Source organism: Rattus norvegicus, chromosome 18 (assembly GCF_021556685.1).
Source record: "Rattus norvegicus strain SHRSP/BbbUtx chromosome 18, alternate assembly SHRSP_T2T, whole genome shotgun sequence".
NCBI lineage: Eukaryota > Metazoa > Chordata > Mammalia > Rodentia > Muridae > Rattus > Rattus norvegicus.
In genome coordinates this window covers 55,661,359-55,680,029 of record NC_141551.1, presented here as the reverse complement: position 1 = coordinate 55,680,029, position 18,671 = coordinate 55,661,359, and the positions used below count along the sequence as shown (strand labels likewise).

General features: G+C 40.2%; 1 protein-coding gene and 1 pseudogene across 11 annotated transcripts in view; one reads left to right on the top strand and one right to left on the bottom strand.

Annotated features, from left to right (window-relative positions):
* LOC147999817 (uncharacterized) overlaps positions 1-18,671 on the top strand; it is a 120,225-nt gene that overhangs the window by 70,283 nt on the left and 31,271 nt on the right. For 4 of the 11 annotated variants that reach the window (XR_015643020.1, XR_015643027.1, XM_087593687.1 and 1 more), the window contains 2 exons: positions 9,126-9,203; positions 9,356-9,478. Coding sequence is in view for 2 of the 11 variants with exons in the window: in XM_087593687.1 (XP_087449813.1) it covers positions 9,126-9,203; positions 9,356-9,460 (183 nt within the window). In the remaining 9 variants the exon portion in view is untranslated. Of the gene's footprint in view, positions 1-9,125; positions 9,204-9,355; positions 9,496-18,671 lie in introns of all 11 variants that reach the window. The other 7 variants (XR_015643021.1, XR_015643014.1, XR_015643003.1 and 4 more) reach the window with 3 other exon arrangements.
* LOC134482970 (large ribosomal subunit protein eL13-like) lies at positions 9,743-14,551 on the bottom strand (annotated as a pseudogene).

Below are 18,671 nucleotides of genomic sequence, written 5' to 3'. Positions count from 1 at the left end.
AGCTCTGTAACATTCTCTGGCTCGGATCACAGTTCAGCTTCTGAGTCTGCTCTATGGCCCTGATTGATCAGTAATAGCTTGATACAATAAACTTTGGTCATCTGATTAAATACTTACTATGATGAGTGTTCCAGGTCACTGTCAGCTCCCAAGTCTGTCCTTCTTGCTGTTCCTGACTGGTCAGTTTTTGTTACCTAATTCAAATAAAGGTCTGGCTTTGCAGTGGACTCTTGTGCCTGCTTGAGTTGTTTTGGATTTTGAACCCTAAGAAGACATGGTTACTTTCTAGTCTCCCAAATCCAAACTGTCAGAAGCAACATTGTTTTCTTAAGAAACCACCTATATATGCCCTCTTACCCATAGGTTAGCTTTCTCTGTCTATCTCATCTTAGTAACGTGACATAGCTGTTTTATTGTTGGTTTTTGTTTGTTTTAAGTTTTCCTTAACCTTTTTTAAAAAAATTTATTTAATACTTAATAATAATTCTTTGGTTTCCCGGCAAACATCCCCCTCCCCCCTCCCCTTCCTTATGGGTGTTCCCCTCCCAACCCTCCCCCCAATGCCCCCCCCAACAGTCTAGTTCACTGGCGGTTCAGTCTTAGCAGGACCCAGGGCTTCCCCTTCCACTGGTGCTCTTACTAGGATATTCATTGCTACCTATGAGGTCAGAGTCCAGGGTCAGTCCATGTATAGTCTTTAGGTAGTGGCTTAGTCCCTGGAAGCTCTGGTTGCTTGGCATTGTTGTACATATGGGGTCTCGAGCCCCTTCAAGCTTTTCCAGTTCTTTCTCTGATTCCTTCAATGGGGGACCTATTCTCAGTTCAGTGGTTTGCTGCTGGCATTCGACTCTGTATTTGCTGTATTCTGGCTGTGTCTCTCAGGAGCGATCTACATCCGGCTCCTGTCGGTCTGCACTTCTTTGCTTCATCCATCTTGTCTAATTGGGTGGCTGTATATGTATGGGACACAGGTGGGGCAGGCTCTGAATGGGTGTTCCTTCAGTCTCTGTTTTAATCTTTGCCTCTCTCTTCCCTGCCAAGGGTATTCTTGTTCCCCTTTTAGAGAAGGAGTGAAGCATTCACATTTTGATCATCCATCTTGAGTTTCATTTGTTCTAGGCATCTAGGGTAATTCAAGCATTTGGGCTAATAGCTACTTATCAGTGAGTGCATACCATGTATGTCTTTCTGAGATTGGGTTAGCTCACTCAGGATGATATTTTCCAGTTCCAACCATTTGCCTACGAATTTCATAAAGCCGTTGTTTTTGATAGCTGAGTAATATTCCATTGTGTAGATGTACCACATTTTCTGTATCCATTCCTCTGTTGAAGGGCATCTGGGTTCTTTCCAGCTTCTGGCTATTATAAATAAGGCTGCGATGAATATAGTGGAGCACGTGTCTTTTTTATATGTTGGGGCATCTTTTGGGTATATGCCCAAGAGAGGTATAGCTGGATCCTCAGGCAGTTCAATGTCCAATTTTCTGAGGAACCTACAGACTGATTTCCAGAATGGTTGTACCAGTCTGTAATCCCACCAACAATGGAGGAGTGTTCCTCTTTCTCCGCATCCTTGCCAGCATCTGCTGTCACCTGAGTTTTTGATCTTAGCCATTCTCACTGGTGTGAGGTGAAATCTCAGGGTTGTTTTGATTTGCATTTCCCTTATGACTAAAGATGTTGAACATTTCTTTAGGTGTTTCTCAGCCATTCGGCATTCCTCAGCTGTGAATTCTTTGTTTAGCTCTGAACCCCATTTTTTAATAGGGTTATTTGTCTCCCTGCGGTCTAACTTCTTGAGTTCTTTGTATATTTTGGATATAAGGCCTCTATCTGTTGTAGGATTGGTAAAGATCTTTTCCCAATCTGTTGGTTGCCGATTTGTCCTAACCACAGTGTCCTTTGCCTTACAGAAGCTTGGCAGTTTTATGAGATCCCATTTGTCGATTCTTGATCTTAGAGCATAAGCCATTGGTGTTTTGTTCAGGAAATTTTTTCCAGTGCCCATGTGTTCCAGATGCTTCCCTAGTTTTTCTTCTATTAGTTTGAGTGTATCAGGTTTGATGTGGAGGTCCTTGATCCACTTGGACTTAAGCTTTGTACAGGGTGATAAGCATGGATCAATCTGCATTCTTCTACATGTTGCCCTCCAGTTGAACCAGCACCATTTGCTGAAAATGCTATCTTTTTTCCATTGGATGGTTTTGGCTCCTTTGTCAAAAATCAAGTGACCATAGGTGTGTGGGTTCATTTCTGGGTCTTCAATTCTATTCCATTGGTCTATCTGTCTGTCTCTGTACCAATACCATGCAGTTTTTATCACTATTGCTCTGTAATACTGCTTGAGTTCAGGGATAGTGATTCCCCCTGAAGTCCTTTTATTGTTGAGGATAGTTTTAGCTATCCTGGGTTTTTTGTTATTCCAGATGAATTTGCAAATTGTTCTGTCTAACTCTTTGAAGAATTGGATTGGTATTTTGATGGGGATTGCATTGAATCTGTAGATCGCTTTTGGTAAAATGGCCGTTTTTACTATATTAATCCTGCCAATCCATGAGCATGGGAGATCTTTCCATCTTCTGAGGTCTTCTTCAATTTCTTTCTTCAGTGTCTTGAAGTTCTTATTGTACAGATCTTTTACTTGCTTGGTTAAAGTCACACCGAGGTACTTTATATTATTTGGGTCTCTTATGAAGGGTGTCGTTTCCCTAATTTCTTTCTCGGCTTGTTTCTCTTTTGTGTAGAGGAAGGCTACTGATTTATTTGAGTTAATTTTATACCCAGCCACTTTGCTGAAGTTGTCTATCAGCTTTAGTAGTTCTCTGGTGGAACTTTTGGGATCACTTAAATAAACTATCATATCATCTGCAAATAGTGATATTTTGACTTCTTCTTTTCCGATCTGTATCCCCTTGACCTCCTTTTGTTGTCTGATTGCTCTGGCTAGAACTTCAAGAACTATATTGAATAAGTAGGGAGAGAGTGGGCAGCCTTGTCTAGTCCCTGATTTTAGTGGGATTGCCTCAAGTTTCTCTCCATTTAGTTTAATGTTAGCAACTGGTCTGCTGTATATGGCTTTTACTATGTTTAGGTATGGGCCTTGAATTCCTATTCTTTCCAGGACTTTTATCATGAAGGGGTGTTGAATTTTGTCAAATGCTTTCTCAGCATCTAATGAAATGATCATGTGGTTTTGTTCTTTCAGTTTGTTTATATAATGGATCACGTTGATGGTTTTCCATATATTAAACCATCCCTGCATGCCTGGGATGAAGCCTACTTGATCATGGTGGATGATTGTTTTGATGTGCTCTTGGATTCGGTTTGCCAGAATTTTATTGAGTATTTTTGCGTCGATATTCATAAGGGAAATTGGTCTGAATTTCTCTTTCTTTGTTGGGTCTTTGTGTGGTTTAGGAATAAGAGTAATTGTGGCTTCGTAGAAGGAATTCGGTAGTGCTCCATCTGTTTCAATTTTGTGGAATAGTTTGGATAATATTGGTATGAGGTCTTCTATGAAGGTTTGATAGAATTCTGCACTAAACCCGTCTGGACCTGGGCTCTTTTTGGTTGGGAGACCTTTAATGACTGCTTCTATTTCCTTAGGAGTTATGGGGTTGTTTAACTGGTTTATCTGTTCCTGATTTAACTTCGGTACCTGGTATTTGTCTAGGAAATTGTCCATTTCCTGTAGATTTTCAAGTTTTGTTGAATATAGGCTTTTATAGTAAGATCTGATGATATTGTGAATTTCCTCTTAATCTGTAGTTATGTCTCCCTTTTCATTTCTGATTTTGTTAATTTGGACACACTCTCTGTGTCCTCTCGTTAGTCTGGCTAAGGGTTTATCTATCTTGTTGATTTTCTCAAAGAACCAACTTTTGGTTCTGTTGATTCTTTCTATGGTCCTTTTTGTTTCTACTTGGTTGATTTCAGCTCTGAGTTTGATTATTTCCTGCCTTCTACTCCTCCTGGGTGTATTTGCTTCTTTTTGTTCTAGAGCTTTTAGGTGTGCTGTCAAGCTGCTGACATATGCTCTTTCCTGTTTCTTTCTGCAGGCACACAGCGCTATGAGTTTTCCTCTTAGCACAGTTTTCATTGTGTCCCATAAGTTTGGGTATATTGTACCTTCATTTTCATTAAATTCTAAAAAGTTTTTTATTTCTTTCTTTATTTCTTTTTTGACTAGGTTATCATTGAGTAGAGCATTGTTCAATTTCCACGTATATGTGGGCATTCTTCCCTTATTGTTATTGAAGACCAGTTTTAGGCCGTGGTGGTCTGATAGCACGCATGGGATTGTTTCTATCTTTCTGTACCTGTTGAGGCCCGTTTTTTGACCAACTATATGGTCAATTTTGGAGAAAGTACCATGAGGAGCTGAGAAGAAGGTATATCCTTTTGCTTTAGGATAGAATGTTCTATAAATATCCGTTAAGTCCATTTGGCTCATGACTTCTCTTAGTCTGTCTATGTCTCTGTTTAATTTCTGTTTCCATGATCTGTCCATTGATGAGAGTGGGGTGTTGAAATCTCCCACTATTATTGTGTGAGGTGCAATGTGTGTTTTGAGCTTTAGTAAGGTTTCTTTTACGTATGTAGATGCCCTTGTATTTGGGGCATAGATATTTAGGATTGAGAGTTCATCTTGGTGGATTTTTCCTTTGATGAATATGAAGTGTCCTTCCTTATCTTTTTTGATGACTTTTAATTGAAAATTGATTTTACTTGATATTAGAATGGCTACTCCAGCTTGCTTCTTCCGACCATTTGCTTGGAAAGTTGTTTTCCAGCCTTTCACTCTGAGGTAGTGTCCGTCTTTGTCTCTGAGGTGTGTTTCCTGTAGGCAGCAGAATGCAGGGTCCTCGTTGCGTATCCAGTTTGTTAATCTATGTCTTTTTATTGGGGAGTTGAGGCCATTGATGTTGAGAGATATTAAGGAATAGTGATTATTGCTTCCTGTTATATTCATATTTGGATGTGAGGTTATGTTTGTGTGCTTTTCTTCTCTTTGTTTTGTTGCCAAGACGATTAGTTTCCTGCTTCTTCTAGGGTATAGCTTGCCTCCTTATGTTGGGCTTTACCCTTTATTATCCTTTGTAGTGCTGGATTTGTAGAAAGATATTGTGTAAATTTGGTTTTGTCATGGAATATCTTGGTTTCTCCATCTATGTTAATTGAGAGTTTTGCAGGATACAGTAACCTGGGCTGGCATTTGTGTTCTCTTAGGGTCTGTATGACATCTGTCCATAGTTCTTCATAGTTTCATTTGGCCTTCATAGTTTCTGGCGAAAAGTCTGGTGTGATTCTGATAGGTCTGCCTTTATATGTTACTTGACCTTTTTCCCTTACTGCTTTTAATATTCTTTCTTTATTTTGTGCGTTTGGTGTTTTGACTGTTATGTGACGGGAGGTGTTTCTTTTCTGGTCCAATCTATTTGGAGTTCTGTAGGCTTCTTGTATGCCTATGGGTATCTCTTTTTTTAGGTAAGGGAAGTTTTCTTCTATGATTTTGTTGAAGATATTTACTGGTCCTTTGAGCTGGGAGTCTTCACTCTTTTCTATACCTATTATCCTTAGGTTTGATCTTCTCATTGAGTCCTGGATTTCCTGTATGTTTTGGACCAGTAGCTTTTTCTGTTTTACATTATCTTTGACAGTTGAGTCAATGATTTGTATGGAATCTTCTGCTCCTGAGATTCTCTCTTCCATCTCTTGTATTCTGTTGGTGAAGCTTGTATCTACAGCTCCTTGTCTCTTCTTTTGATTTTCTATGTCCAGGGTTGTTTCCATGTGTTCTTTCTTGATTGCTTCTATTTCCATTTTTAATTCCTTCAACTGTTTGATTGTGTTTTCCTGGAATTCTTTCAGGGATTTCTGTGTCTCCTCTCTATGGGTTTCTACCTGTTTATTTATGTTTTCCTGGAATTCTTTCAGGCATTTTTGCGATTCCTCTCTGTAGGCTTCTACTTGTTCTGTAAGGGAGTTCTTCACGTTTTTCTTGAAGTCCTCCAGCATCATAATCAAATAGGATTTTGAAACTAGATCTTGCTTTTCTGGTGTGTTTGGATATTTCATGTTTGCTTTGGTGGGAGAATTGGGCTCCGATGATGCCATGTAGTCTTGGTTTCTGTTGCTTGGGTTCCTGTGCTTGCCTCTTGCCATCAGATTATCTCTAGTGTTACTTTGTTCTGCTATTTCTGACAGTGGCTAGACTGTCCTATAAGCTTGTGTGTCAGGAGTGCTGTAGACCTGTTTTCCTGTTTTCTTTCAGCCAGTTATGGGGACAGAGTGTTCTGCTTTCGGGCGTGTAGTTTTTCCTCTCTACAGGTCTTCAGCTGTTCCTGTGGGCCTGTGTCTTGAGTTTACCAGGCAGGTCACTTGCAGTAGAAAAGTTGGTCTTACCTCTGGTCCTGAGGCTCAAGTTTGCTCGCGCGGTGCTGCCCACGAGCTCTCTGCGGCGGCCACAACCAGGAAGATATGCGCTGCCCTTTCCGGGAGCTTCTGTGCACTAGGGTTCCAGATGGCGTTTGGTGTTTTCCTCTGGCATCCAAGATGTGTGTGCAGAGTGCAGTCTCTTCTGGTTTCCCAGGCATTTCTGCCTCTCTGAAGGTTTAGCTCTCCCTCCCACAGGATTTGGGTGCAGAGAACTGTTTATCCGGTCTGTTTCCTTCAGGTTCCGGCCGTGTCTCAGGCACAGGAGTCCTGCTGCTCCTGGGCCCTCTCCTAAGGGAACCCAGATACAGTTTCCTCTTGGGCCAGGGATGTGGGCAGGGGTGGGCAGTGTTGGTGGTCTCCTCCGCTCTGCAGCCTCGGGAGTGCCCACCTGACCAGGCGGTGAGGTCTCTCTCCCACGGGGTTTTAGTTTTCCTTAGCCTTAAGGCAGCAGTCAATATATACTTGATGGTCTTTGCAGTGAGCTCATTCACGCTTTCTGAAGGTGGTCATCAAAGATTACTCAATTACATTTCCATTTCCATTTTATTTTATTTAAAACTTTGACTTTATTTTTTAGCATTTTCAACACAGGGTTTCTTCGTGTAGCCTTGGCTGTCTTGGAACTAGCTCTGTAGACCAGGATGGCCTTGAACTCACCAGGATCCATCTGCCTCTGCTTCATGAGTGCTGGGATTAGTGTGCACCACCACTGACCAGTGCACTTCCGGTGCTTTGAATTCCGAAGGGAAGGTGCTGTACACAGATGGGAGGAGCAAGATGGAGAGAGGGTTTCAAGGGAGTATGTAAGAGCACGTCTAGAAGAAAACACAGGAGAAATGGATGGATTTTGTCTCACATGATTGAAGGGGTGAGATATTGGATCAATGAGAGAGAGTGAGAGACAAAGAGAGAGAGAGAGAGAGGGAGGGAGGGAGGGAGAGAGAGAGAGAGAGAGAGAGAGAGAGAGAGAGAGAGAGAGAGAGAGAGAGAGAGAGAGAGATACAGTTGTATCACAGTGCAAATACCAAACAATTTCAGCATGGATCTGGAAAAGCCACCAGGCCTTCCATGATATGGAAAGAATGTTGGCCCCAGGCATTCAACTACTTGCTGTCTGCCTCCTCTTTTCTCTTTGTAGTTACAGGAGGTTTTCCTTTGTGAGGCAACTTGCTTTATCTTTCTTGTAATTTAAGAATGCCCCAAATCCTGTATGAGTGACTTTTCTCATTAATGTGACAAAGTACCAGACAAAAGTAACTTAAGGACTTGAAAGCTTAGTCTACTGTGTCATGGAAAGCTCAGCTGGGCTGGTGGTCACACTGTGTTCACCGTCAGGAAACAGAGAAGATGAAACACCATCCTGCAATAGCTTTCTCTTACTTTGTTTAGTCTGACATGCCAGCCCATTGGATGGTCTACCTGTGTTCACAGCAAGCCTTGCCACTTCAGTTGAGCCTCTCTGGAGACACCTTCATAGGCATGCCGAGAGATTGTGTCTCCTGCGAGATCCCAAGTCCTCTCAACCTGACCATATCAACCATCACACATACATTTCAAATCTCTGTTTGCACTGTTGCCATACTTGTCAGAGACTGTGTTTCTAGACTCCTTCCTTTCCTAGTTCTGCTGCTCAAAGTGTTTGCATGCCCTGAGATCCCGGGATCTTATATCCCTCATATTCGTTGTCTTTTAAAGGATTGCTAAGAAATGAATAAGCAAACTCCTCACACTAGATTGTAGTAAGGCTTGTAGTTGCTTATGGAACTTGCCTGAGTTAATTTATTTGTCATTAATTCCTCTATGATGTGTGTTTCTCATGGATCATTCTAGTCAGCTTATAAATCCATCTCCTCCCATTAGAACGAGACCATTCCTCTTGAGCCTCAAATTCCTGCAATTCCCACCTCCTGTTTCTCTGTGAATGGAAAGGCCTTCTGTTGTCATGGTTTCAACTCTCTATTTATTCTCCCACAAACCCATCCTAATACAGGTTTTTGCATCGTCCTGTTTCTGTGCTGTGTATAAGGGCATCAGTACCTTCCACATCGCTGCTGACTCCAGTGATTAATTTTCAGTCTGCCTCACAGTTGACCCCACAGCAGCCCTTGACAGAGTCGATCACAGGCTCCAGTCTGACACACATCCTTCACTTGGCTTTGGCAAAACACTCACTTTCCTTCCTTTATTTCCTGCTTTGTCAGGTGAACTGATTTCTCCCTTTATCTTCAAAATGCTTTGAGCATTTTTTAATGGAAGGACAGAGTTTTAGTGTGGTTTAGATGCTCTGTGAATAAATTCAATTTATTCAAGCAATGTGTAAGCATGAACATCAGAACGTGAGCTCTCCTTATTCTTAAACTGTGTCTATGAACTTGGCTGCCTATCAGACATTCACCACAGCTTTATAAATTTGTGTAAAAGCCCCTCTAATGCCTACAGAGCAGGAGCACAGAGTCCTCCCTTCCTCTGTGTGTGTTTAACATAATTTATGGAAAACATTGATCTTTAGATGTTTCCATTTTTGTTGCAATGTAGTGTTTGTTATGATTGATTTTTATAAAGGCAGCTTATATAATAAGCATATCTGTATGCTTTGTATTAACTGGTATAGTTAAGAACTTAAGACACATCTATAACTAAACTTCTACTTCTGTGCTTGTGAATTTATCTACTTTTAAAATTTAGGGTTTGCTGAACACCGTGCAGCACCACAGCCAGTATTTGCCCAGGTCTCACTTCCTCTCACTTGTCAACTTGCACATAGTAAGTAGCAAAACATTTCAGTTGCGTATTGTGCTCATTCCCAGCTGAGATTACCCCAGGATAGCTTTTTCTTTCTTGTTTCAGGCCCCAAAGTGCAAGCCAGCATCCTCTTAATTGTTTATTTAGTGTTACATCTTCCTCTGTTTTTATAGGCGAGGAAGTTTGGCCCTTCAAAGCCACCTACAATGGCTTTGAAGCCTCACTGGAGAACTACTGCAGGGTACAGAAGGACTGGTGACTCTTACGGAGAAAGATGAGCCCGGCTCAGGCATGAGGTACAGTGCGGTTGGCGGTGAGTTCAGTGTTAAGGAAGCAGCACTCTGTTAAATACACCATGTTGTGAAATAGAAACAGAGCTTTACAAAGGTTATGTGTCTATCAACCCAACTGATGCAAGGACCACAGGCAAAAGTTTGTAGAACTTCAGTTTTGTGCTTTTCTAGAAGCTATAACTCAACATTCACCGACCCCGTGTGTCTGCTGACCTCACGGACTAGTAACTACTACAAATAATGAGGACCATTGTATTTGCAATTTTGCTACAGATACTTGGCCTCTGAGGAGTCTGAAATAATAATGTAGCCAACAATACATGAGTGGTTTCTTATTCAAGCATAATGAATAGTAAGGACTTGGAAACTTGGATAAGATGGGCTAAAACCAGCACCTTTCTGTTACTGACTTACACATCTAATCATCATATTTTGTGTGTATATATTATATATAATGTATATATATTTGTATATACACACATGCAAATATAAACATATATATGCACTATTTATACATAATAAAACATATATACACAAAATACATACAAAGTATACAATACACACATATGTATCGCTCTAACTGTTTTTTCCTAAAGGTTTATGGTTTTGGTATTTTTAAAATAGGTTAATATAAATGTCATGTATTTTACAGATCTATTCTTTGCATTATTAGCTGAAGACACTTTTTCTCAATACCCCATTTATCTTAATGTGTTAATTTTTTCATCTTTTCTTTTATTGGATATTTTCTTTATTTACATTTCAAATGTTATCCCCTTTCCTAGTTTCCCCTCCGGAAACCCTTATCCCATCCTCCTACCTCCTGCCTCCATAAGGGTGCTCCTCTACCAGCCCACCCACTCCCTCCTGCCTCCCTGCCCTGGCATTTCCCTACACTAGAGCATAGAGCCTTCACAGAGTCAAGGGCCTCTCCTCCTATAAGGCCCATCCTCTGCTATATATGCGGCTGGAGTCATGGGTCCTTCCATGTGACTCTGGTTGGTGATTTAGTCCCTGGGAGCTCTGGGGTGTCTGGTTGTTTGATATTGTTGTTCTTCCTATGAGGTTGCAAACCACTTCAGCTACCTCAGTCTTTTCCCTAACTCCTCCATTGGGGATCCGGTTCTAAGTCGAATGGTTGGCTGCGAGCATTCGCCTCTGTATTTGTTGGGCTCTGGCAGAGTCTCTCAGGGGATGGCTATATCAGGCTCCTGTCAGCACGTACCTCTTGGCCTTGGCATTCCCAATAGTGTCTGGGTTTGGTGACTGCATGTGGGATGGATCCCTATGCGTGGCAGTCTCTGGATGGCCTTTCCTCAGTCTTTGCTCCACTCTTTGTTTCTGTATTTCCTCCTGTGTGTATTTTGTTCCCCCTTCTAAGAAGGACTGAAGCATCTGCATTTTGGGTGTAGTTCTTCTTGAGCGTCATGTGGTCTGTGAATTGTATCTTGGGTATTCTGAGCTTTTGGGCTAATATCACTTATCAGTAAGTACATACCATGTATGTTCATTTGCCTATGAATTTCATGAAGTCATTGTTTTTAATAGCTGAGTAGAAATCCATTGTGTAGATGTACCACATTTTCTGAATCCATTCCTCTGTTGAAGGATACCTGGGACCTTTCCAGCTTCTGGCTATTATAAATAAAGCTGGTGTGAACATATGGAGCATGTGTCCTTGTTATATGTTGGGACATCTTTTGGGTATATGCACAAGAGTGGTATAGCTGGGTACTCAGGTAGTGCTATGTCCATTTTTTTGAGGAACCTCCAGATTGATTTCCAGAGTGGTTGTACCAGCTTGCAATCCCACCAACAGTGGAGGAGTGTTCCTCTTTCTCCACATCCTCGCCAGCATCTGCTGTCACCTGAATTTTTGATCTTAGCCATTCTGACTGATGTGGGGTGGAACCTCAGGGTTGTTTTGATTTGCATTTTCCTGATGACTAAGGATATTGAGCATTTCTTTCAGCACTTCTTGGGCATTTGAGATTCCTCTGCTAAGAATTATCTGATTAGCTCTGTGCCCCACTTTTAAATTGGCTATATGGTTTTTTGGTATTTAAATTCTTTAGTTCTTTATATATTTTGAATATTACTCCTATGTTGGATATAAGGATTGTGAAGATCCTTTCCTAATCTGTAGGCTGCCATTTTCCTATTGACAGTGTCCTTTGCCTTTCAGAAGCTTTTTAGTTTCTTGAGGTCACATTTATCAGTTATTGATCTTACAGCCTGAGTTCTAAGATCTGTTCAGGAAATTGTCTCCTATACCAATGTGTTCAGGGCTATTTTTTATTTTATCTTCTATTAGGTTTAATGTATCCAGCTTTACAGGCAGTTTTTGATCTGCCTGGACTTGTTTTGTGCAGGGTGATAAATATAGATCTATTTGTTTTCTTCTGCACTCTGACATCCAGTTATATCAGCACCATTTGCTGAAGATGCTCTCTCTTCTTTTTCCCATTGGATAGTTTTAGCTTCTTTTTCAAAAATCAAGTATCCATAGGTGTGTGAGTTTATCTCAGGGTTTCAATTTGAGTTCATTGATCAACCTGTCTGTCCAATACCATGCAGTTTTTATCACTATTGCTTGGTAGTACAGCTTGAGGTCAGTGATGCTGAAGTTCTTTTATTGCTCAGGATTGTTTTAGCTATCCTGGGTTTTGTTTTGCTTTGTTTTTTCCATATGAAGTTTAGAATTGTTCTTTCAAGGTGTATAAAGATTCATGTTGGAATTTTGATGTGAATTGCATTGGATCTGTAGATTGCTTTTGGTAAGATGGCCATTTTCACTATGTAAATCCTACTGATCCATGAGCATGAACAATCTATCTTCTGAGATCTTCTTCAATTTCTTTTTTCAGTGATTTGAAGTTCTTGCCTTGTAGGTCTATCACATGCTTAGTTAGAGTTTTATACCAAGATATTTTATACTATTTGTAGCTATTGTTAAGGATGCTGTTTCTCTAATTTCTTTCTTGGTCTGTTTATCATTTGTATAAAGAAGGGCTAATGATAATTTTGAGTTAATTTTGTGTCTAGCCACTTTGCTGAAGGTGTAGGAGTTCTCTGGTAGAGTTTTTTGCATTGCTTATATATGCTATCATATCATCTGCAAATAGTGATACTTTGACCTCTTCCTTTCTAATTTGTATCTGCTTTATCTCCTTTAGTTGTCTTATTGCTCTAGCTAGGACTTCAAGTACTATATTAAATAGGGAGAGATTGGGCAGCCTTGCCTTGTCAGGGGACATTTTTAAGTTTACCTCCATTTAATATGATGTTAGATATTGGTTTGCTGTATATTACTTTGATTATGTTTAGGTATGTGCCGTGTCAAAGGCATTTTTTCAGCATCTGAGATAACCATGTGACTTTTTTCTTTTAGCTTGTTTTTTGTTTATATGGAGGGTTATTTTGGTGGATTTTTATATATTGAACCATCTCTGCATCCCTGGAATGAAGCTTACTTCATCAGGGTGGATCATGTTTTTGAAGCGTTCCTGGTTTCAGTTTATGAGTATTTTATTGAATAGTTTTCCATCAATGTTCATAAGAGAAATTGGTCTTTCTTTGTTGAGTCTTTGTGTGGGTTAGGAATCAGGGTAACTGTGGCCTTATAGAATGAGTTTGGCAGTGTTCCTTCTGTTTTGCTTTAGTAGAACAGTTTGAGGAGTATTGGTATTAGTTCTTCTTAGAAAGTCTGGTAGAATTCTGTGCTAATACCAGCAGGTCCCAGGCTTTTTTGTTGTTGTTGGCTGGGAGACTTTCAATGGTTGCTTCTATTTCCGTCAGCATTGTAGGGCTTTTTAAATTGTTTATGTGATCTTTATTTAACTTTGGTGAGTGGTATCTATCTAGAAAGTCATCCATTTCACTAAGATTTTTTCCATTTTGTGGAGTATAGTCTTTTGAAGTAAGACCTAATGATTCTTTAAATTTTCTCATTGTCTGTTTTTATGTTTTCCCTTCTCATCTCTAATTCTGTTTATTTGGATATAGTCTCTTTGTCTTGCACTTAGTTTGGCTAAGGGTTTGTCTATCTTGTTGATTTTCTCAAAGAACCAGCTCTTGGTTTCATCAGTTCTTTATATTGTTTTCTTTGTGTCTAGTTGTTTGATTTCAGCCGTGATTTTTGACTATTTCCTGCCTTTACTCTTCTTCAGTGTTTCTTCTTGTTCTTGTTCTTCTCCCTTCTCTTCCTCCCCTTCCTGCTTCTTTCTTCTTCTTGTAGAGTTTTCGGGTGTGCTTTTAAATTGCTGGTATGATGAGAAATTTCTAATTTCTTTATGGAGGCACATAGTGTTATGAACTTTCCTCTTGGCACTTCTTTTATTATGTCCTATAAATTTGGGTATGTTGTGCCTTCATTTTCCTTCCTTCCTTCCTTCCTTCCTTCCTTCCTTCCTTCCTTTCTTCCTTGCTTGCTTGCTTTATGGAGAATTTATTACAACTCTCCTTTTTCTGTTCGACATCTTGCTCTGCAGCTTCTTTGGCCCTTTTGCTCGGATGCCAAAGAGCTGGGCATTGGCACAGGCTATGCGAAGACTGGCAAAAGCCTTAAAGTTCTTCTCTTCTTCTGTCATGACTCTTCCTTTTTGTACACATTTCCGGATGGGCATCACGGGTCCTGTTAGCTGGGTGGCCAATTTAAATTCTTCAGCAGAACTGTCTCCCTTCTTCCGAGCAGAAGGCTTCCTTGGGAAAAGTATGAGCTTGGAGCAGTACTCCTTCAGGTACTGCATGTTGGCCTGCTGTGACTCAGTGGATTTGTTTCGCCTCCTTGGGTCCACGGAGATGCCATTTTCTTGTGGATACCAACCACCCTGAGTTCCTCCAGCCTGAAGGCCCTGCCAGTCTGGACCTTGGTGTGGTATCTAAGTGTAGGGCACTTCACGATGGGCCTGATGGGACCAGACGCGGGGCGAGAGGCAATGTGGCCTGCCAGGCCTTGCGTCTGCGGATCTTGCGTGCTGGCTGGTTGAACCAAGTATCCACTCGCTGCTGCCAATCTTTGTGGAAGTGGGGTTTCAGGATCATGCCATCCAGCTGGGTGCCACGGCTGCCTCCCATACAGGAGAACAGCCGAGCGGAAAGGCTTCATTTTCATTGAATCCTAGAAAGTTTTCAATTTCTTCCTTCCTTCCTTCCTTCCTTCCTTCCTTCCTTCCTTCCTTCCTTCCTTCCTTCCTTCCTTCCTTTCTTTCTTTCTTTCTTTCCTTCCTTCTTTCTTTCCTGACTCAAATATCACTAAGTAGATAGAGTTGCTCGGTTTCCATGTGTCTTTTTACTGGAGAATTGAGTCCATTGATATTGAGAAATATAAATGACCAGTAATTTTTAATTCATGTTATTTTGATGTTGGCGGTGGTGTGTGTGTGTGTGTGTGTGTGTGTGTGTGTGTGTGTGTGTGTGTGTGTGTGTAATTGCGTGTACTTCCTTTGCTTTTGCTGGTATGGAATTACTTATTTCTTTAATGTCATTATCCTCCTTGGCTTGGAGTTTTTCTTTTAGCATTTTCTAAAGTACCAAGGGCTAGATTTGTGGATAGATATTGTTTAAATTTGGATTACTCTTTAAATATCTTGTTTCTGCCATCTATGCTGATTGAGAATTTTGCTGGGTATAGTAGTCTAGGTTGACTTCTGTGTTTTATTTTAGAGGTTTCAAGATTTCTGTCCAGGACCTTTTAGCTTTCAGAGTCTCGGTTGAGAAGTTGGGTGTAATTCTTATAGGTCTGCCTTTGTACTTGGTTTTCTGCCCCTTGCAGCTTTTAATATTCTTTCTTTGTTCTGTAGGTTTTGTGTTTCGATTATTATGTGTAAGGAGGATTTTCTTTTCTGGTCCAGTCTAATTGATCTTCAGTAAACTTCTGATATGTTTATGTGCATCCATTGCTTTAGGTTGGGAAAGTTTCCTTCTAGGATTTTGTTGAAAATATTTTCTTGTCCTTATTAAATTTGTGGGGCATTTCTTTTCTTGTCTCATCTGTTTCTTGTTCTCTGTAGTCCTTGCATCTCTATGGGTATGTTGTCTTTTTTTAATTTGAGTAACTTTTTATCTATGATTTTGTTGGAGTTCTAGTCTAGAATATTGACCTGATATTCTTCTCTTCATCTACATACATATTTGAATTTTATTTTTCATGGTATCCCATAGTTTTTGCATATTCCTTTTATGCATTCAGATTCTTTTCATATTTTTGAGTGGTCCATTCTTCCTTTTTAGCTTAATGTACTGATATTCTGTCTTCTACTAGTTTTAACTTGTCAGGCTTTCTTCTGAATTGTCTAATTGAATTACTGAGTTTTAAATTTTCAGCTTGACTTTTCTCCAATACTTCTATTTTATCACCGAATTCAGTTTTCAAATCCTGAATTTTTTTTATCATTCCATTCAGTCATACATTTCTATTTTCTTGGACATCACTTAGGAATTTATTATAAGTTCATTGAGGCATTTCTTCAAGCTTTTATTAAATTCTTTGGATTTTATGATAAAGTTTAGATTTTCTTTTAACCTAGGTAATTCTATTACACAGCACTTGTATAGGACTACTGGGTCTAGAGAGGACATTTTGTTGTACCTTTCCTATTGATTGTGTTTTTGTGATGTGTCCTAGCCATGTAGACCACTCTCCTTGGTTACATATTTAATGTGAGATTGTAGCATGCCCCAGGCCAGGCAGGAGCTTTGTGAATGTGGAAATAGCAGTATAACTTGGGGCTTCATGAGCAGACCAGGCAAAGTTAGTGTTCTAGTAGCATATATGGAGATAGACTTGGGAGTGTAGAGGTGGTGGTATGGGCAGGGTTGACTCTGGGCACAACCACCACGTGGTGATTGAGATTCACATGTGTGAATGAGAATGATCCCAATAGGCTCATTTCCTTGGTCCCTAGTTGGTGGAATTGTTTGGAAAGGAGGTGTGGCCTTAGAGGCAGTGTGTCGCTGGGAGTCAGCTTTGAGGTATCAAAAGCCCACACCATTCCCAGTTAGTTATCTCTTTATGCCTTATGCTTATGGATCAGGTGCTACCTACTGCTCCAGCACCATGTCTGTCTTCATGCTGTCATACTATTCTCCATGATGGTCATGGAGTCTAATCCTCTGGAACTGTGATCCCCAAAATTAAATGCTTTCTCTTATAAGTTGCCTCTATCATGGTGTTTTGTCATAGGAATAGAAAAGTAACCAAAACACCAAGGGAAGCCAGTGCAGAAGCTGTGTTGCTGAGCTAAGCTTGGGAGTGTGGAGATGGTGTTGGTGGGTGAGGTTCTGTAGAGCTCAATAGGAAATACTGGTTTAAGATCTGTGCATCTTGAAATAGGCCTAGGAGTTTGGAGATGGCACTATCTAATGTAGTTCTGGGTGGCTCTCCAGGGAAGGCTGGTGCAGGAGCTTTGTGTCTGGGGCTAGATCTGGGAGTAAGATGATGGTAGTCCTTAGGGTTTTCTTTGATCACTAAAAACTCAATGTTTACATAGTAAAGCCTAACACTAGGCTTTTTCTGTCTTTGGGTATTGCTTTAGAAAGACCTTGCTCTTATGTTAAAGTAAATTTAGAAGACTCCTCCATGTTATTTTCTAAGCATCTTTAAATTTCATTTCTTAGTACTTAAATGTTTGATTTACTCAGAAATTGAGGGTTTTAAAATAGCTATTTAAATAACCACTTAAAAACCCTGTTTATTACTTGGATTGAGCCATTCTACAATGTATAAATCATCAAAACATGTTGTTTACTCCAACCATTGGACTGAGGTCAGTGACCCACAAGGAAGAGTTAGGGGAAGGATTGAAGGAGCTGAAGGGGATGGTAACCCCATAGGAAGCACAACATTGTCTACTAACCTGGACCCCTGAGAACTCTCAGGGACTAAGCAGGAGGAACTCAAGTTCACAGCCAGCTTAGAAAACCTAATGAGAGGAAAAAATAACGCAAAAAGGAGGCTGGAGATGAGCATCAATGGCATGGGACTTGCCCAGATATTCGGGTTCTTAGATTCCATACCAGAAACCCAACAATAAATAAACGAATGACAAAATAAAGTAACACCAAGTAGAATGCGAGTAACGGAACTAATTGGATTGCTCGGTATTGTTTCCCAGATGTTTTAATGGTCACTTCTATGGCAGATTCTGAAACCACTTATGGGAACCAATTATGATCAGATGGTTTCACATCTTAGGCTCAGAGTTGAAAAGAAAACCAGACATGTCTTAAATTTACTGATGTGAATTTTTTTTAGTTCTTGGCATATTGTCACTTCTAACAGGTCAGCAGATAATGAAACGATTCAACATGACACTATTTTTGGGACATACAGCGTGACTGACTGCAATGGAGTCACTTTCCCAGTTAAGTCTTACACCATTTGGAAATGTATAGTTAATTCTTCAAAAAACTCACGTTAACCTACAAGGCAAATAATAATCCACTAAATATAACAAACCACACACATCCCTATAATTCTACAAATTAATGGTTGCATACACAGAGAACCTCACCATGGTCAAGAAACCCCAATTATTTATTCTGCAAGCCTTTCTAAAACCAAGTACTCGGGAGAGGAGGTACCACAGAGTGGAGATGCTAAGCACTAAGTACTTATCTTGCTGACAACCCTCCAATTTTAGAAATAATTGGCTCCTTCTATTCAGTTTTCCGTGTGTCATTAAAGGCTCACAGTTGCTTAAATAGCAATGTGACATTATTCTTGAAGGACTTTCTACAGTTACCCTTCCCACTCCTCAAATCAAAGCACTAAACCACAAAGGAAACAGTGAGAAATAAAATCGTCAGATTTTACCAAGTGGCTTCCTTAGGACTGAAGATCGGTAATATTATAAGTCATATTTTGCTGAGTAGCTATAGTTTTTGAGATGACTCGAAGTTTCCATATACTTAATGACCTCTCTTTTTACTGTTAAATACAGCAGACCCAATGGCAAATCACCAGGCTCAGTGGTGTTGGGCAATGCATGAGCTGGTGATTGAGTCATTGGCTAGATTGATTTAACAACTCCTATTTTGGAAATGTGAATTCATAGAGTAGTTCCTGGTGTCTCTTAAAAATGATTTTTGTGGGACTGGAAAGATGGCTTGTGGTTAAAAAGAGTTCGGTTCCCAGCACCCACACTGAATTGGCTAATAACTCCAGCTCCAGAGGAAACTTCTTCATGTCTCTGTG